At 42.8% G+C, this 17,380-nt stretch overlaps 1 protein-coding gene across 3 annotated transcripts in view; it reads left to right on the forward strand.

Annotated features, from left to right (window-relative positions):
* Positions 1-1,446: 1,446 nt before the first annotated feature.
* CPEB4 (cytoplasmic polyadenylation element binding protein 4) overlaps positions 1,447-17,380 on the forward strand; it is an 87,640-nt gene continuing 71,706 nt past the window's right edge. For 2 of the 3 annotated variants that reach the window (XM_063447366.1, XM_063447368.1), the window contains exons 1-2: positions 1,447-1,871; positions 2,125-3,727. In XM_063447366.1, coding sequence (XP_063303436.1) covers positions 2,603-3,727 — 1,125 coding nt within the window. In that variant the 5' untranslated portion in view covers positions 1,447-1,871; positions 2,125-2,602. The remainder of the gene's footprint in view (positions 1,872-2,124; positions 3,728-17,380) is intronic. The other variant, XM_063447367.1, reaches the window with a different exon arrangement.

A 17,380-nucleotide genomic window follows, 5' to 3' on the forward strand; every position in this document is an offset into this window, starting at 1 on the left:
TTTAATGTGAGGTAAATTAGAGATCAATGCCACTAATAATATATTGGATTACTACTTACCACCAGATGAGGACAAGAGGGTTCTCTCGAGTCCCCTTCTTCCCCCTTAGCGGTCTTCTCCCCCCCTTGATGGTCCTCCCTCTCCCCCCCCCCCTTAGTGGTCCTTCCCCCCCTTATCCAACTCCACTCTTAGTGGTTCTCCCCCCCCTTAGTGATCCTTCCCCTCTTCCCCCCCTCAGGGGGTCCTTCCCTTCCTCCCCTTCCCTTAGTCCCCCCCCCTCCCCCTTGGTGGTCCTCCCTCCCTGTTTAGCCTCCTACCTATCAGTACCTATCCTGTCAGTCCGCCGGCAGCCGGGTACAGAAAACAGAAGCTCCTGTTCTGCGGTCCGCGCAGCCCGGCCACGCTTCATTGAGTGACCAGCAGGACGGAACGCTGTGCGCTTCCCTCCTGCTGGTCACTCAAATCTGCCGCCTACTGGGCCGGTGCGCTCTAGGCAACTGCCTAAATTGCCTGTAGAATGCGCCGGCCCTGAGAAGACATAAAAGTTAAAGAGACACTATAATCACCCAGACTATTTCAGCCCATTAAAATGGTCTGGGTGCAGTGTCCCTGACCGACGTAGTCCTGCAATGTAAATCGTTGCCGTTTTGCAGGACTAAGGTTATCTCAACAGGCTGGGCACTTCCTGGATGTTGCCAGACTGCAAGTCGCCTAACTGACGCTGGACGTCTCCGCGCTCTGTATGAAGACATCCAGCGTCAGTAAAATCCCTATAGAAAAGGGTGGGTGTATGGGGCTTGCGAGGGAGGGGGGCAGAAGGCATGATATCGTTAGGAATTCAGATTTGTTTTCCAAACACTATAGTATCTCTTTAAAAAGTTTCTGACAGTCAAATAAGCTGACTGAATGCCTGATAACAGAGGTTGGTCCTTAGCTTTTTTTGCGTGTAGATGTGTATTATAATTTCCTCTTAATAAAAATACATTTGCCTTTATGCAATAGGATAAAATAAGCATAAGGTGTTCTCACACTCTCCCTAGCAACGTCCCCCCCCCTCACTGAGTGACCTCTGCCAGCTTATTATACACATACCTAGCTGGGAAACCCTGACCTTAATGGGCGGTGCTACAAGAACCCTAATGGGCGGAAACACCGATTCCCTTCTCTACCTTCGGCGACCTCCATAGGCGGAGCCTATATCTTCCCCTACTTTCTATTCCTCTTTTGACCTTCAAAGGCGTGGCTTCAAAGCCTTTCTTCCATTCTTAATTCCGATTGGTCAACTTCACCGCTAGTCACGCCTTCCGGCAGGTTGCTGCCGCACGCTATTGGCCGGCGTGACATCCGTAACGGGTGTGTGTGCGTGCGTGTCGGCTCGATGGGAGGTTTCTCTCTACTGATGACGCGAACCGGAAGCTCCGTCTTGCTCCAGCTGGTTGTCATTTTCAGTCTGTGCTCGGTCCTGACTGGAAGGACGGGGAGGAGCGGCGGTGAGAGAGCGAGCGACACAAGCAGGCAAGGGGGGATCAGAGCCAGAAAAACAACCCCCGCTCCCGAGCAATGACACAGCCATCCTCCTCCTCCTCCTCACACACATAGAAACCCAGGCACCATTACACTGGAAGCACTTTACACCCCTATATAGCCACCATCTCTGACAGACCAAGGGGGGGGAACTACACACCATAACAACAACAACAACCATCTGCTGTAATGTCACTGGAAAAAATCCCCCTGCTTATATAGATTTAGCTTTATTTACCTTTTTATATATAAATATATATATCCACAGAGACAGGGAGCACCAAAGGCACCAGCTCCATATAGCTAAAGAAAACCAGCTGGTGTCACTGAAATGCTGGCTTCATGAGGTAATTATATTCTCAATAATGTTCTGTTTTCATGGTTGAGCCAATCTAGTTGACAAGTGTAGCCTTTAAATTTTCTGCTGGTGAGATACATTTAATTTGTGGTTTATTTACTTATTGAGAGGGGGAGGGGAATGATTATTTTGTAGGTTTAATAGGGGTTATTGCTATGTAAAAGAAAAAAATTGAGACGTCATCTTATTTTCCTCTCTCTCTCTCTCTCTCTCTCTTCCCTTTGAATTGATGGGCGAGCCAGGGTGTTGAGAGGAGGAGGACACACAGCCAGCTGCAGCCTGCAAGAGAAGATATCCCTGACACCCTCCTTGTATTTTATTTGACAGCTATTAGTAGAAAGGGGTTGCCTACCAGAAAAGAGGCTCTCAATGACCACCCCCCAAAATCCACATTAATCTCTGTGCACTTAATGGATTTAAGGTAAACTAGGTACAGCCCAGTTTCACTAAACCAAAGAATATTTGGTGTATTCCACCCAATATTTCCTCCCCTCCCCCTTGCCAGAAGAGGCAGGCTAGTTGCTGTTAAATGTCTGAAGAGGATTTTCATTAGATTATTTTTTGGTTTGTTCTAAGATAAAATATAATCTACATTACAGTTGGAGACGTGATCAGAAAATATTGAAAACAAAGAGTGGCTTGTCTACGTTAAGCACAATTTGGCATCAACAATCTTTTTTTTTTTTTTAAATATATATTTTTACGTCCTGAAAAATTGTAATGGGGGATTACGGGTTTGGAGTGCTAGTGCAAAATAATACTGGGAACAAGTCTGCTTTTCCAGTCAGGTTTCATCCACATCTGCAGCCTGCTCACCATCATCAAAATGCAACAACGAGCCCTGCTGCTTTTATAAATAACTCCGCTGCCAATGGCAGCAGTGCTGGGTCAGCTTGGCTTTTTCCTGCTCCAGCTGCCCATAACATTCAGGATGAAATTCTGGGGTCAGAAAAATCCAAATCTCAGCAGCAACAACAGCAGGAACAGCAAGATTCTTTAGAAAAACAGCAGCATTCCCCTAGCCAAAGCCAGGAAACAGGAATTCTACCTGACCCTGAGAAGGTGAAGTCAGAGGAAAACCAGGGAGATAGCTCTTCAGAAAATGGCAAGGAGAAAATACGAATAGAGTCCCCTGTGTTGACAGGATTTGATTATCAAGATGCACCAGGGCTTGGGTCATCAAATCAAACCCTAACATCTTCTGCATCCCCTTTAACTGGTTTCAGCAACTGGTCAGCTGCTATTGCCCCATCATCTTCCACAATTATTAATGAAGATGCAAGTTTTTTTCACCAGGGAGGTGTCCCTGCTGCTTCAGCAAATAATGGTGCTCTTCTGTTCCAGAATTTCCCTCATCACGTGAGCCCAGGGTTTGGCGGTAGCTTTTCCTCACAGATTGGACCCATGTCACAGCATCATCCCCATCATCCCCATTTCCAACATCATCATAACCAACACCAACAGCAAAGGAGGTCTCCTGCTAGTCCGCACCCACCCCCATTCACTCACAGAAATGCTGCATTTAACCAACTGCCACACTTGGCTAATAATCTTAACAAACCACCTTCACCATGGAGCAGCTACCAAAGCCCATCACCTACTCCATCTTCTTCATGGAGCCCTGGTGGAAGTGGATATGGTGGTTGGGGTGGATCCCAAGGTAGGGACCATCGCCGAGGACTAAATGGAGGAATAACACCGTTAAATTCCATCTCACCCTTGAAGAAGAATTTTGGAAATAACCACATCCAGTTGCAGAAATATGGTAGGCCCAACTCGGCCTTTGCACCGAAATCCTGGATAGATGACAGCTTGAACAGAGCCGACAACATATTTCCTTTTGCGGTGAGAATAATATGTGGTTATATATATATATATATATATATATATATATATATATATATATATATATATATATATCTGTGTTTTGAATGGTAAAGATTTTTTTAACCATTAGTATGAAAAATAAGTGACGTGGTGGTTTTAACGTAATCCATGTTATTTTATATTTTCTTCATATACTGTATATGAAAACAGGTTGTGTGTGTGTGGACGTATTGGTGTGTAAATTGTCCATTCTTAAATCTGTATTTCAGCCATCATTTTTAAAGATACCATTCTGAAAAATGACAGGTTCTTAATCTGCATTACTGGAGCTATTCTTGTTGCAAAATGGTCACTCTCCACTTCTTTGTAATGCTTGAGGGTGGGGGCATCAAATGTTTTATCAGTACAATTATTTCCAATGGCAGTGGGTCTAGAGAATGCGAATTGGAATTAATGTGTAGGTTCATTTTTTTTTTTTTTCCGTAAATTAAATAGAATTGTTAATTTATTCAGTGTGGATTTTATTTAAATGTCTTATAGCTTTGAACCAATATTTCTAATTGTTATCGGCGTACTGGTTTAGGCCTGGTGGGTAGCACTCTAGTTCATATCAATAAGTATAGCTTGGTGCATTAGTAATGTATAATGGGGGGTGGCATTTTTTTCCCTTTAAGATATCTTTACTAATATCAGTGATTGCGTAATGCTTGACCTTGAAATATTGCAGCAATGCACTATGCTTGTCCATTGCTCAGCAATTGTTCAGTTGACGACCTTCTCTTTCAGTTCACTAAGGATATTAGCTGCTGGCAATGGCTATTGTAGTCATTTTTAGAATGGATAAGAAATTCCTTTTTGTTTCCAAGTCTACCTTGCATTGTCTTGTAACATTTACACAATAAGCTCTCTTTTTCTAAGGTGAAAATGATTACCTGATGAGAAATATAAAGCGCAGGTTTTTTTTTTATAAGTGTATATATAATGTTTTATTTTTAGTCTGACTATTATCAGCTGTTTGTATGAAATTACAAACCGCTTTCTTTGCTTTTTTCAAACGCCACAATAGTAAATATGGTGACAGCTGATAAAATTGTTGCATTTAAATGTAGATGACTTTAAGGTTTTCAGAAATCTATCTTCATTCCAGGCCCTAAGAACCGTCACCAGCCAATTTTCAGAAAGCAATGATATTGGAGGTTATTTCCTCATCTGCAAATTGTGGAGAGTTATTTAGTATTTATAAAGCATCAACCTATTCCACAGCGCTGTTCTATTGCGAGCATACAGAGGCTAAATTATACACATACCAGGAAAGAAGGAACCGACACGCTGCTTGTGAGCTATAAAGCTAAGCAATGACAGCAATTCTATGCAAAATAATTTGCAACATGGCTACTGAATTCGTAAATTGAAGGGGAGTTGAGACAAGATGAGGGAGGGGCATGGGATGTCATGGCCATAGAGATTAAAGTGCTTTTGCACATTTTGGTTAAAATAGCCAAAAATCAAACTTAACTATCTTGACAGATTTGATATTTTGAAGGAAAAAATGTTCTGTCATTATTTAAGATAAATGACACCATATCTTCCCAGTTGCTAAACCATAAGTAAGTTAAGTCATTCTCATTCTTGCCTGTGTGACTGCCTAAATTGGACATTTTAGAATTTAATAAAAATTTTTTAGGGCTTCTGGTATTCTCTATTACCCCTCTCCCCCCCACCCCCAGCAATTTCTCATGTGTGAGATTTGATACAAGTCGGTGACATTCCATAATGCAGAAGCAAGTACATTTTAAACAAAGATGTTAAAACAAGACACATTATAGGAGTTTGTTCCTTAGAAATAACTTATGCCCTTTATGGTTATGCAGTGAAATCGAAGCATCTTTTTACCATAAGGTCCCTTATGTTGATAAATTCATTAAGCGCATTAGATGGTGCAGGTTAAATGTGTGTTTATTGTTTAGTTATGCGTGCGCTGTATACCTCAAAGAAAGCCAAAATGTGATTCACACCCACGACAGAGCTTTCATGTGACGCCTTTCTACAACTCTTTCTAATATATTTTCATTTTAAAATTGAACCTTTTTGAATATGTGACTCCAAAATACATTGGCCAACTAATTACAGTAGTATAACGTATACACCGATATACATTACTTAAGATACTGCTTTCTAGTTAAAACGTTCAAGGTAAGAATCAAAGTGAATTACAAATTTAAGGCCAAAGTAGCTGAACTGAAAGCATAGATGACTGACTATTTTTCAAATTGGACTATTTTGACTTTGTGTGTATATATATATATATATATATATCGGGATATAAATAGTATGTACTGCACTATTTATTTTCTACTGGCTGGTTCTCTTCATGTGCCCTAAATAATCTCCTTCTGTATAGAACTGTCTGCCAAAGAGCATTTACCATGCTAATAGTCAAATACCTAAGGGATACAGTGCCTTCAGTACTCAAAATGTTAATATTATCAGTGAGCTGACAGGGAATCTGATTGCTGTGGTAGCTGAGGGGTTACCATTCTCCATAGATACAAGCATAGCTTTTTATACATGTCACTGTACTGTTTGCAGCACAGCAATTTTCAGTCTAGTGATGACTATATTTAGTTCAGTGCTTGCTGTAAACCAGACGTCAGATCCCTTTTGCACTATGTAACAGATGAAGAAACATGTTTGGATTGTGTTCTTTCTACTTTTTTTGTTGTTAATCCCCCCCCTCCCCCCCCCCCTTTCCATTATTACTTATTTTACCATTTCTGTTTGTTTTCACAATTGCTAGTATTTTCCATGGTACAGAGATGCTTTCCGTTTAGAATGAAATATTTATGTAAATAATACCAACAAATTAACTTGCTCCTTGGCTTCAGATATCACCTTGAAATTATTTAATGCTAAATATTGGTTTAATCAGTGAGTCAGGATATAGTCTTCTTTAACTTAGCTCTAACGTTTTCTGGTGTGCCCCCGCTCATTTCTCATACTGCTTGTTAGTTATTTTCAATTACACATTTTGAATGTTATGCTCATCTTTTATATATTTTTCATAGAATGCTCAAAATTGCAGGTACACACTACACGTGTTCTCAGTGTATGATTCTTTTATCTAGTGTGTGTATATTCAATGGAGAAGGCAGATTCTGCAGTGGTTTACCAGAGCAGCACTCGCTCCGTTCCTTCCTTTTTCTTCAGTATCTTCTCGTTTCTGCAGTATTGATGGCGGAACACATGAATGCGTCCAGGCTAGAGATTCCTTACTAATTCATCTTTGCTGCAGCACTGGCATTCATGGCTTGGTGACATTGATGACCTGACATTAAACGTGCATTCGTTCACTGTTACACTGTCAAATCCCATATTGGTGTAGTATTATTTTTATTTTATTTTTTCCCTTTGCATAATATTGTAATTTTGGTATTCATTAATTGATAGCAGTAGTGCAGTATCAAAGGTAAAAGGAACTAGCTGATGCAGCTGACTTATTAGCTTTAACCCCTTAAGGACCAAACTTCTGGAATAAAAGGGAATCATGACATGTCACACATGTCATGTGTCCTTAAGGGGTTAAAAGAACCATTATCGTGCAGTAACATGATGCAGCTTCTTTTAAAATGATAGTGTGTTGATGGTGTGTGTGTGTGTTTCTCGCAATAGAAATCAATAATATATAAACCAAGATGCTGCACAGTGCAGAAATAATATCCAATATCAAAAATGAGAGCACTTACTGGATTCCAAAATCAAAATAATATATTGTGTTGCAAAAAAAATTTACATTTCGACCTTGCAGTCTTTATAAAGTGAAATGTTCATTTTTTTTGCAACACAATATTTTATTTTGAATGTGAGTGCTCTCATTTTTTATATTGAATATATCTATCCATCTCTCTCTGTGTGTGTGTGTGTGTGTGTAGGTGTACACACTTTATGCAATGATACAGTGAAAGCTTATCTTTTAAGTAGTATGCTAGTCCAATAAAAAGAGGTTGCATTACATACTGCAATACTCAGGTATTTTAAACGTGTTTGAATTCACTTGCAGTATTTCATTCTAAATACAACAAGAGAGAAAAGTAAGCGCTCGGCAGCAACCCTATAAGGGAATCCCTAAAAAAAACCTTAAAATACAACAAGAATAATAAGAGATAAGGGCTTCGCCAAATTATCTCTAATAAGGGTTTGGCACAGTCCTTATCTCTCATTTAATTCTAAATGCCTTCCTTTTCCATGTTCTCCTATGTGTGCATAACACATAAGATACCATTTACTTGAACTTTCAAAATCTATGGATACTACTATGCAGCTACATATTAACGCAAACTGCATTAAAGCGGCACTGTCATGCCGAACTTACCTTTCCTCAATCTCTTCCTCTTCTCCCCCTCTCTCAGGATCTGTTATTCTTTTCTTCCTGTCTTCTTTAGTTTTCTTTAAAACCATAAGACAAAGTAGGGACTCTTTGTCTTATGGGATTCCTCCGCTTGACCAGCTCTGACCAGCGGAGGAGCAAAGTGTGCTTCATTTCCGCTGGTCAGAGCAATTTTCCCATGATCCCTAGCTTTCCTCCCAGTTCCCACAATACTTCCTGTCAGTATTGCCGAAAGTCCTGTCACTTAGACAGAACGCCGGCAAAACTGCCGAATTGCATCCTAACAGAATGAGCACCGTTTCTCCATTGGTGTTAGGATGCAATTCGGCACTTTGTTCGGATCGGAATTTCATTCTAATGAATGAAACTCCGATCCTATTCATTGCTGTGGCTGCATCTTGCAGCCGCTTAGTAGATAACTCCCTAATTCCCACGGTATCAGGGAGCTATCTACTAAAAGGCTGAAAGACCTAAATTGGTCTTTCAGCCAAATTTACTAACACCAAGTAAAAATGACTTGGTATTAGTAAATAATATGCCCCTACTCGCTATACCGCGAGTAGGGGCATGTCTAGTAAGCAGTGAGCAGCCTGTGGCTGCTCACTGTAGAAAAAAAATAAAAAAAATATTGCCCCCCACCCCTAAATGACGGGTGGGGGCCGTAAAGTAAAATAAGGGAGGGAGACCTATTGTCCCCGGCCCCCACCCCTGAGCGGTGGGTGGGGGCCATAAAGATAATGAGGGGGGGGGACCTACTGTCCTCCCCCCCGGCCCCCACCCCTGGGCGGCGGGTGGGGGCCATAATAGTAGTAGGGGGGGGACCTACTGTCCCCCCCCCCCGGCCCCCACCCCTGGCCGGCGGGTGGGGGCCATAATAGTAATAAAGGGGGGGGGGGACCTACTGTCCTCCCCCCCGGCCCCCACCCCTGGGCGGCGGGTGGGGGCCATAATAGTAATAAGGGGGGGGGGACCTACTGTCCTCCCCCCCGGCCCCCACCCCTGGGCGGCGGATGGGGGCCATAATAGTAGTAGGGGGGGGGGACCTACTGTCCTCCCCCCCGGCCCCCACCCCTGGCCGGCGGGTGGGGGCCATAATAGTAATAAAGGGGGGGGGGGACCTACTGTCCTCCCCCCCGGCCCCCACCCCTGGGCGGCGGGTGGGGGCCATAATAGTAATAAGGGGGGGGGGGACCTACTGTCCTCCACCCCCCGGCCCCCACCCCTGGGCGGCGGGTGGGGGCCATAATAGTAATAGGGGGGGGGGGGGGGACCTACTGTCCTCCCCCCCGGCCCCCACCCCTGGGCGGCGGGTGGGGGCCATAATAGTAATAAGGGGGGGGGACCTACTGTCCTCCAGCCCCCGGCCCCCACCCCTGGGCGGCGGGTGGGGGCCCTAATGGAAAAAAGGGGGGGGGGACCTACTGTCCTCCCCCCCGGCCCCCACCCCTGGGCGGCGGGTGGGGGCCATAATAGTAATAAGGGGGGGGGGGATCTACTGTCCTCCCCCCCCCGGCCCCCACCCCTGGGCGGCGGGTGGGGGCCATAACGATAATGGGGGGGGGACCTACTGTCCTCCCCCCCGCCCCCACCCCTGGGCGGCGGGTGGGGGCACTAAGTAAATTCCCCCCCCCCCCATCAAGGTGACTAGGGGTGCCCAAGCCCCTAGTCACCCACCCCCCACCCAAATAAAAAATGCCCCTACCTACCCCCCTCACCCTAAAAAATAGTGAGGGGGGAATAAAATTGCTAACCTGTAAAGTAAAATTAAACTTACCATTCGACGTCTTCTTTTTTCTAAAATCTTCATTTTTCAGCCCCAAAAAAGGCCAAATAAAAAACCATCATAGCCGTCGAACTAAAAATAAAATAAAAAACCCGAGCGCAAAAAAAAAAACCCGACGAAAAGAAAAAACCCGAGCGCACAAAAAATAATCCATCTTCACCCATGGAGGGCTCCGCGCAGACTGAGCTCCGCAGGGCGGGGCAAGGCTTATAAAGCCTTGCCCCGCCCTGCAATTAGCCTAAGAACACTCTGATTGGTGGGTTTAAGCCAATCAGAGTGCTCTTTGTCATTTTACAAGCGTGGGAAAGTTCTTTGGAATTTTCCCACGCTTGTAAAATGACACAGAGCACTGTGATTGGATGGCTTGAAAGCCATCCAATCACAGTGCTCTGTGTCATTTTACAAGCGTGGGAAAGTTCTTTGGAACTTTCCCACGCTTGTAAAATGACACAGAGCACTGTGATTGGATGGATTTAAAGCCATCCAATCACAGTGCTCTGTGTCATTTTACAAGCGTGGGAAAATTCCAAAGAACTTTCCCACGCTTGTAAAATGACACAGAGCACTGTGATTGGATGGCTTGAAATCCATCCAATCACAGTGCTCTGTGTCATTTTACAAGCGTGGGAAAATTCCAAAGAACTTTCCCACGCTTGTAAAATGACACAGAGCACTGTGATTGGATGGATTTAAAGCCATCCAATCACAGTGCTCTGTGTCATTTTACAAGCGTGGGAAAATTCCAAAGAACTTTCCCACGCTTGTAAAATGACACAGAGCACTGTGATTGGATGGCTTGAAATCCATCCAATCACAGTGCTCTGTGTCATTTTACAAGCGTGGGAAAATTCCAAAGAACTTTCCCACGCTTGTAAAATGACACAGAGCACTGTGATTGGATGGATTTAAAGCCATCCAATCACAGTGCTCTGTGTCATTTTACAAGCGTGGGAAAATTCCAAAGAACTTTCCCACGCTTGTAAAATGACACAGAGCACTGTGATTGGATGGCTTGAAATCCATCCAATCACAGTGCTCTGTGTCATTTTACAAGCGTGGGAAAATTCCAAAGAACTTTCCCACGCTTGTAAAATGACACAGAGCACTGTGATTGGATGGATTTCAAGCCATCCAATCACAGTGCTCTGTGACACTTTACAAGCGTGGGAAAATTCCAAAGAACTTTCCCACGCTTGTAAAATGACAAAGAGCACTCTGATTGGCTTAAACCCACCAATCAGAGTGTTCTTAGGCTAATTGCAGGGCGGGGCAAGGCTTTATAAGCCTTGCCCCGCCCTGCGGAGCTCAGTCTGCGCGGAGCCCTCCATGGGTGAAGATGGATTATTTTTGTGTGCGCTCGGGTTTTTTCTTTTTCGTCGGGTTTTTTTTTTGCGCACGGGTTTTTTATTTTATTTTTAGTTTGACGGCTATGATGGTTTTTTATTTGGCCTTTTTTGGGGCTGAAAAATGAAGATTTTAGAAAAAAGAAGACGTCGAATGGTAAGTTTAATTTTACTTTACAGGTTAGCAATTTTATTCCCCCCTCACTATTTTTTAGGGTGAGGGGGGTAGGAAGGGGCATTTTTTATTTGTGTGGGGGGTGGGTGACTAGGGGCTTGGGCACCCCTAGTCACCTTGATGGGGGGGGGGGAATTTACTTAGTGCCCCCACCCGCCGCCCAGGGGTGGGGGCGGGGGGAGGACAGTAGGTCCCCCCCCATTATCGTTATGGCCCCCACCCGCCGCCCAGGGGTGGGGGCCGGGGGGGGGGAAGGACAGTAGACCCCCCCCTTATTACTATTATGGCCCCCACCCGCCGCCCAGGGGTGGGGGCCGGGGGGAGGACAGTAGGTCCCCCCCCCCTTTTTTCCATTAGGGCCCCCACCCGCCGCCCAGGGGTGGGGGCCGGGGGCTGGAGGACAGTAGGTCCCCCCCCTTATTACTATTATGGCCCCCACCCGCCGCCCAGGGGTGGGGGCCGGGGGCTGGAGGACAGTAGGTCCCCCCCCCTTATTACTATTATGGCCCCCACCCGCCGCCCAGGGGTGGGGGCCGGGGGGTGGAGGACAGTAGGTCCCCCCCCCCCCTATTACTATTATGGCCCCCACCCGCCGCCCAGGGGTGGGGGCCGGGGGGTGGAGGACAGTAGGTCCCCCCCCCTTATTACTATTATGGCCCCCACCCGCCGCCCAGGGGTGGGGGCCTGAGGGGAGGACAGTAGGTCCCCCCTCATTCCCATTATGGCCCCCACCCGCCGTCCAGGGGTGGGGGCCGGCGGGGGAGGACAGTAGGCCCCCCGTCCCCCCCTTATTACCCTTTTTTTTTTTTTTTTTACAGTGAGCAGCCACAGGCTGCTCACTGTTTAGTGGACATGCCCCTACTCGCGATATAGCGAGTAGGGGCATTGGGGAGATTTTAATCTCCCTTGTGCTATTATGGGGGTCATATTGACCCCCATAGAGTGAGGGGGGGACCTGGGGGGCTTATGAAGTGGTGGGGAGCTCTGCTCCCTGCCGCTTCTATAGTTACATATTACAAGGAGGGAGCTGCACGCCGGTAGCTCCCTCCTTGTAATAAACTGAACGAACAAACTAACACTGATACACAGTGTTAGTTTGTTCGTCTGATTTTTTCTATTCATTCATTCGTCTGTCTGATGAATGAATGAATAGGTGAAATTCCCGTTCGCATGTCCAGGTGTTTCACTGGGCATGTGCGGGAATCTCACAGTCTGTGTAGTGTGGGTAGATGACGTGTCCCATAGGGACTTCACCTACCCACACAAAGATGGCGGCGCCCTGAATAAAGATCGGGCAGAAAATAAAAAATAGGTAATGTGGGGGGCATAGGGGCATTTGGGGGTGACTAGGGGGTCGATTGGATGTAGTTGAGGCGGGAGGGGGGTTAAAAAAAAAACGGAATTCGGCATGACAGTGCCGCTTTAAAGCATGCAGTGTAAAGGAGATGGTGATATTTTGTAGCCTTGGCTTCCTTTTAATTACAATTTTGATTGCTTTTTTTAATTTTTTTTTTTTATCTTCTTTCAGACATCCATGTCTACTGCAATGGAATATCTTTAGCTTAAAGGGACAATTTAGGCATATTATGCACCATAAAATCATCTTGGACATACCTGAAAACTAGAGAAATCTCAATGTATCCTTCCGGATAAAATATTTTAGAAATGAATTTGTTATGGTGCCAGTAGGTCCCCGGGAGCACTCCTACTTTTAGGGTCAGTTGACCCTCTCGGCCAATCAGTGACTCCTCATTCATTTTTCAAGCCAGTTTTGTGAATGGCGGGTAACTGATTTGCTGAGAGCATCAATCAGTAGCCCCCCTGCCCGGCAGCACTCCACTCTTTCTGAACTGAAAGTTCAGAAGCCAGATGCTGCCGTGGGGGTGGGAGTTAAGATCGGCGCTGGAGGAAACCTTAGTGTTAAACTGTTTAAGAAAAATATAATTAAAAAAACCTCTAGAGTAGACTCGCCTCCCAAGGCTTAGTTGATGGTTTGGGCGGCTAGGCAAGTCGATATAAAATGAAAATTTCGCTAATTTCTCTCACAGCTCTCTCAAGATGCGTCTGATCATTTAGGCTCCGCCTCCAAAATGCATCTATATTAAATCACCCAGCTACACACAAATAATCAACAAACAAAAAAAAAAAAAATCAGCATCTGTCTGTAGGAGCTTTTGTATGCCTCTGTATTGCTCTAGGCAATTTACACTACTGCAAGGCTTGCAGTGATGTGCTTTATGTAAATCAGCAGGATTTATAGCTTGTGCAGTAATCTCTACTGGATACTGCATGGGTTTATGGACCTATTTCACCTGGCTGCTTAGTAATAATGGCTGTACAGCCTGCAATTGAGTTCATTCATAAAACCCAGCTATTTGTGCTAAGTCAAAGAAGCTCTGCACCTATTTCTTCATTTGTATTCTTCATAAATGATGCCTTTGTGGACTGCACAGCATTCGTTGGGAAGCAGGCAGCAAAACATTGATGAATTTCTAGACATTTAACCACATACACGATTGCTTTAGCATCTCTCAGCTGCGGCCCCAATGCATGCTTTTTGCTTCACTGGCTCACCCACCTGCGAGCCCTGCCCTTTTCGGCAACCTTCTTCTAAATTTAAACCTGCAACATTTGTATTTGCTTGGAATGAAATGGGTACATTTCTTATTGGCAGCCCTGAAACCTGTAAAGAATGTCTGTGTAACAGTGCAGATTGTTGATGAAAGGTGTTTAGAAATGAAGATGTTAGGATGAACTCACTCATAGCAGCCACTTGTTTTAAGAGTGGAACTGCAGAAATATTTGAGTTATTCCGTTCCTCTCTAAAGTGGAGTCAGAATATTCAAGGCACATCAGAAAAACAAAAGTTTGATTATAGTGTTTAGAAGAGGGTTCATATATTTGCAAGTCTTTAACTCGCACAGCATGTGTAAACATTCAGACTTTAAGGCATGAGTACTAAGATCTGTCATGAATTCTCTGCCCATAAATGTGCTGAAAGCCACTTATAGAGAATATGTATTTACCCAAAAAATAAAGCTTGCTTTAGGCCTATGCTTAAAATTCTAACTTTAGTCTTTGCAGCTATTTCAAATACTGCATAAATTAAGCATATTTATTGTGTAGACTATAGTCTACTGTTATTACTTGTACGTTTTGTTTTAAAGGGGCACTATAGTCACAGAACTACAGCTTGTTGAAATTGTTCTGGTGAGTAGAATCATTACCTTCAGGCTTTTTGCTGTAAACACCGTCTTTTCAGATAAAATGCAGTGTTTACATTACAGCCTTGTGATAACTTCACTGGCCACTCCTCAGATGGCTGTTAGAGATCCTTCCTGGTTCATGGCTGCCTAAAATGCATCAAAACATTCAGTGTCTCCTCCCTCTGCATGCAGACACTGAACTTTCCTCCTAGAGATTCATTGATTCAATTCATCTCTATGAGGAGATGCTGATTGGCCAGGGCTGTGTTTGAATTGTGCTGGCTCTGCCCCTGATCTGCCTCCTTGTAAATCTCAGCCAATCCTATAAGGAAGCATTGTGATTGGATCAAGCCACCCCTTTTGATGATGTCAGAGGAAGTTCACAGGCAGAGGCAGCAGCTTCAGACTTGAATACAAGTAAGATTGTACTATCTTTAGGGAGTCAAAGGGGGCTAGATAGTGGTTTTAACACTATAGGGTCAGGAATACATGTTTGTGTTCCTGACCATATAGTGCTCCTTTAAAGCCTTGTTTATAAATAAAACAGAACATACATAATTTATATAAATATTTACTGATATGTTACTGATACATTATACATTTACATGTACATTTGTACAAAAATGTATAGGCAAACAGAGAAGTGTGTGTGTATATAATATATATCAATATTTTTTTTTATAAATTCCTTATTATTTTATGTGTAAATACACATTACTCTAATAAAGACCAGCTTTATCTTTAACCCCTATGTGACAGTCTTTTCCCAAAATGTAAGGCTTTTTTGGCATTTTCGTTGTGTTTATTCAAATCCAAAGCAAGCAAAATGGATGTGCACACACCAGCAAATACCAATATAAAAAAAAATATTCTATTGTGCAGAAAGACAAAATAATAAATACAAATACAATGGCAGGTCCACAGTTGAGATCTGCAGTCAGCTAATGTGAGTAGGTTTTACCCTTTGGAGCGTTTTTTTTTTTGTTTTGTTTTTGTTTTTTTTTACTTTTCAGCTGTTTGTACAAAATAGGTAAGGTTTTTCTATTTCCATTTTCCCAAATGGGGTAAAAAGACAAAACGGTTATCCTGACATACAATTTATATCATTGTTGGTGCAATGATATAGGTAAACCCAGGAGCTAGTTCCACTTAAAAAGGCTTGAGTCACCAGTATAGATATGCAGTGTGAATACCAAGCAACTGTTATATATATGGTGTGTATACCTTTAAATCTGTCAGAAAACAGGATAGGGTTATAACACACCAATTGCTTATATTTAGTGAAAAGAAAAAAGACTTTGTATACAAAGGAACAGTATAAAAGACTGTTCCCTATATTGGTGTGGAATTAGTGCAACATCAAGCATATATCTAGTGTATATCCCTTTAAATCTGTATATGTTAGAAACAGTATGCTCATGAAGATAAAACTTCAAAGTATATGGATGACTGTATTCTATATAAAAAAATTACCAGAATCCAATAGGTTAAAATTGATAAAGAATGTATTAGAAGAAAAATAATGATAATAGTAATAACTGTGTCAAACCATAATAACTAATATAGAGTGACAACGAAAAATTTAAAAATATGTATATCAAAAAATATAAAAATATATATAAAAATATCAATTGGGGATGATTAGCAAGAATATTACCAGCAAGTCTGTGTTGGTATTTCAGAGAAAATCCTTAGGACCGATCAGGATGGCTGTGGATACAATATTGCTAAAAATGTATCATTTGCTGCCTATTTTTAGCAATATTGTATCCACAGCCATCCTGATCGGTCCTAAGGATTTTCTCTGAAATACCAACACAGACTTGCTGGTAATATTCTTGCTAATCATCCCCAATTGATATTTTTATATATATTTTTATATTTTTTGATATACATATTTTTAAATTTTTCGTTGTCACTCTATATTAGTTATTATGGTTTGACACAGTTATTACTATTATCATTATTTTTCTTCTAATAAATTCTTTATCAATTTTAACCTATTGGATTCTGGTAATTTTTTTATATAGAATACAGTCATCCATATACTTTGAAGTTTTATCTTCATGAGCATACTGTTTCTAACATATACAGATTTAAAGGGATATACACTAGATATATGCTTGATGTTGCACTAATTCCACACCAATATAGGGAACAGTCTTTTATACTGTTCCTTTGTATACAAAGTCTTTTTTCTTTTCACTAAATATAAGCAATTGGTGTGTTATAACCCTATCCTGTTTTCTGACAGATTTAAAGGTATACACACCATATATATATATAACAGTTGCTTGGTATTCACACTGCATATCTATACTGGTGACTCAAGCCTTTTTAAGTGGAACTAGCTCCTGGGTTTACCTATATCATTGCACCAACAATGATATAAATTGTACTTCTACATTTTGGGACAGATTTTTGGTGAAATTTCTGCCTATACCCAGTTCTGAGCATTCCATTCCAAGTCAGACTCCCTCATCCCTGAGTGTTGCTTTAGGCATACCAGACCAACCTACGGTTATCCTGACATATTGCATATAATTTCTACACAACTAGTATAGGTTAAAAAAACCAAACAAACAAAAACAAGTTGAGGTTGTTAAAGAGAGACTATAGTCACCCAGACCACTTCAGCTCAATGAAGTGGTCTGGGTGCCAGGTCCCTCAGGTTTTAACCCTTCAGATGCAAACATAGCAGTTTCCGAGAAACTGCTACGTTTACATTTGGTGTTAAGCCAGCCTCTAGTGACTGTCTTCCAGACAGCCACTAGAGGCGC

Source organism: Pelobates fuscus, chromosome 3, assembly GCF_036172605.1.
Source record: "Pelobates fuscus isolate aPelFus1 chromosome 3, aPelFus1.pri, whole genome shotgun sequence".
Classification (NCBI taxonomy): Eukaryota; Metazoa; Chordata; class Amphibia; order Anura; family Pelobatidae; genus Pelobates; species Pelobates fuscus.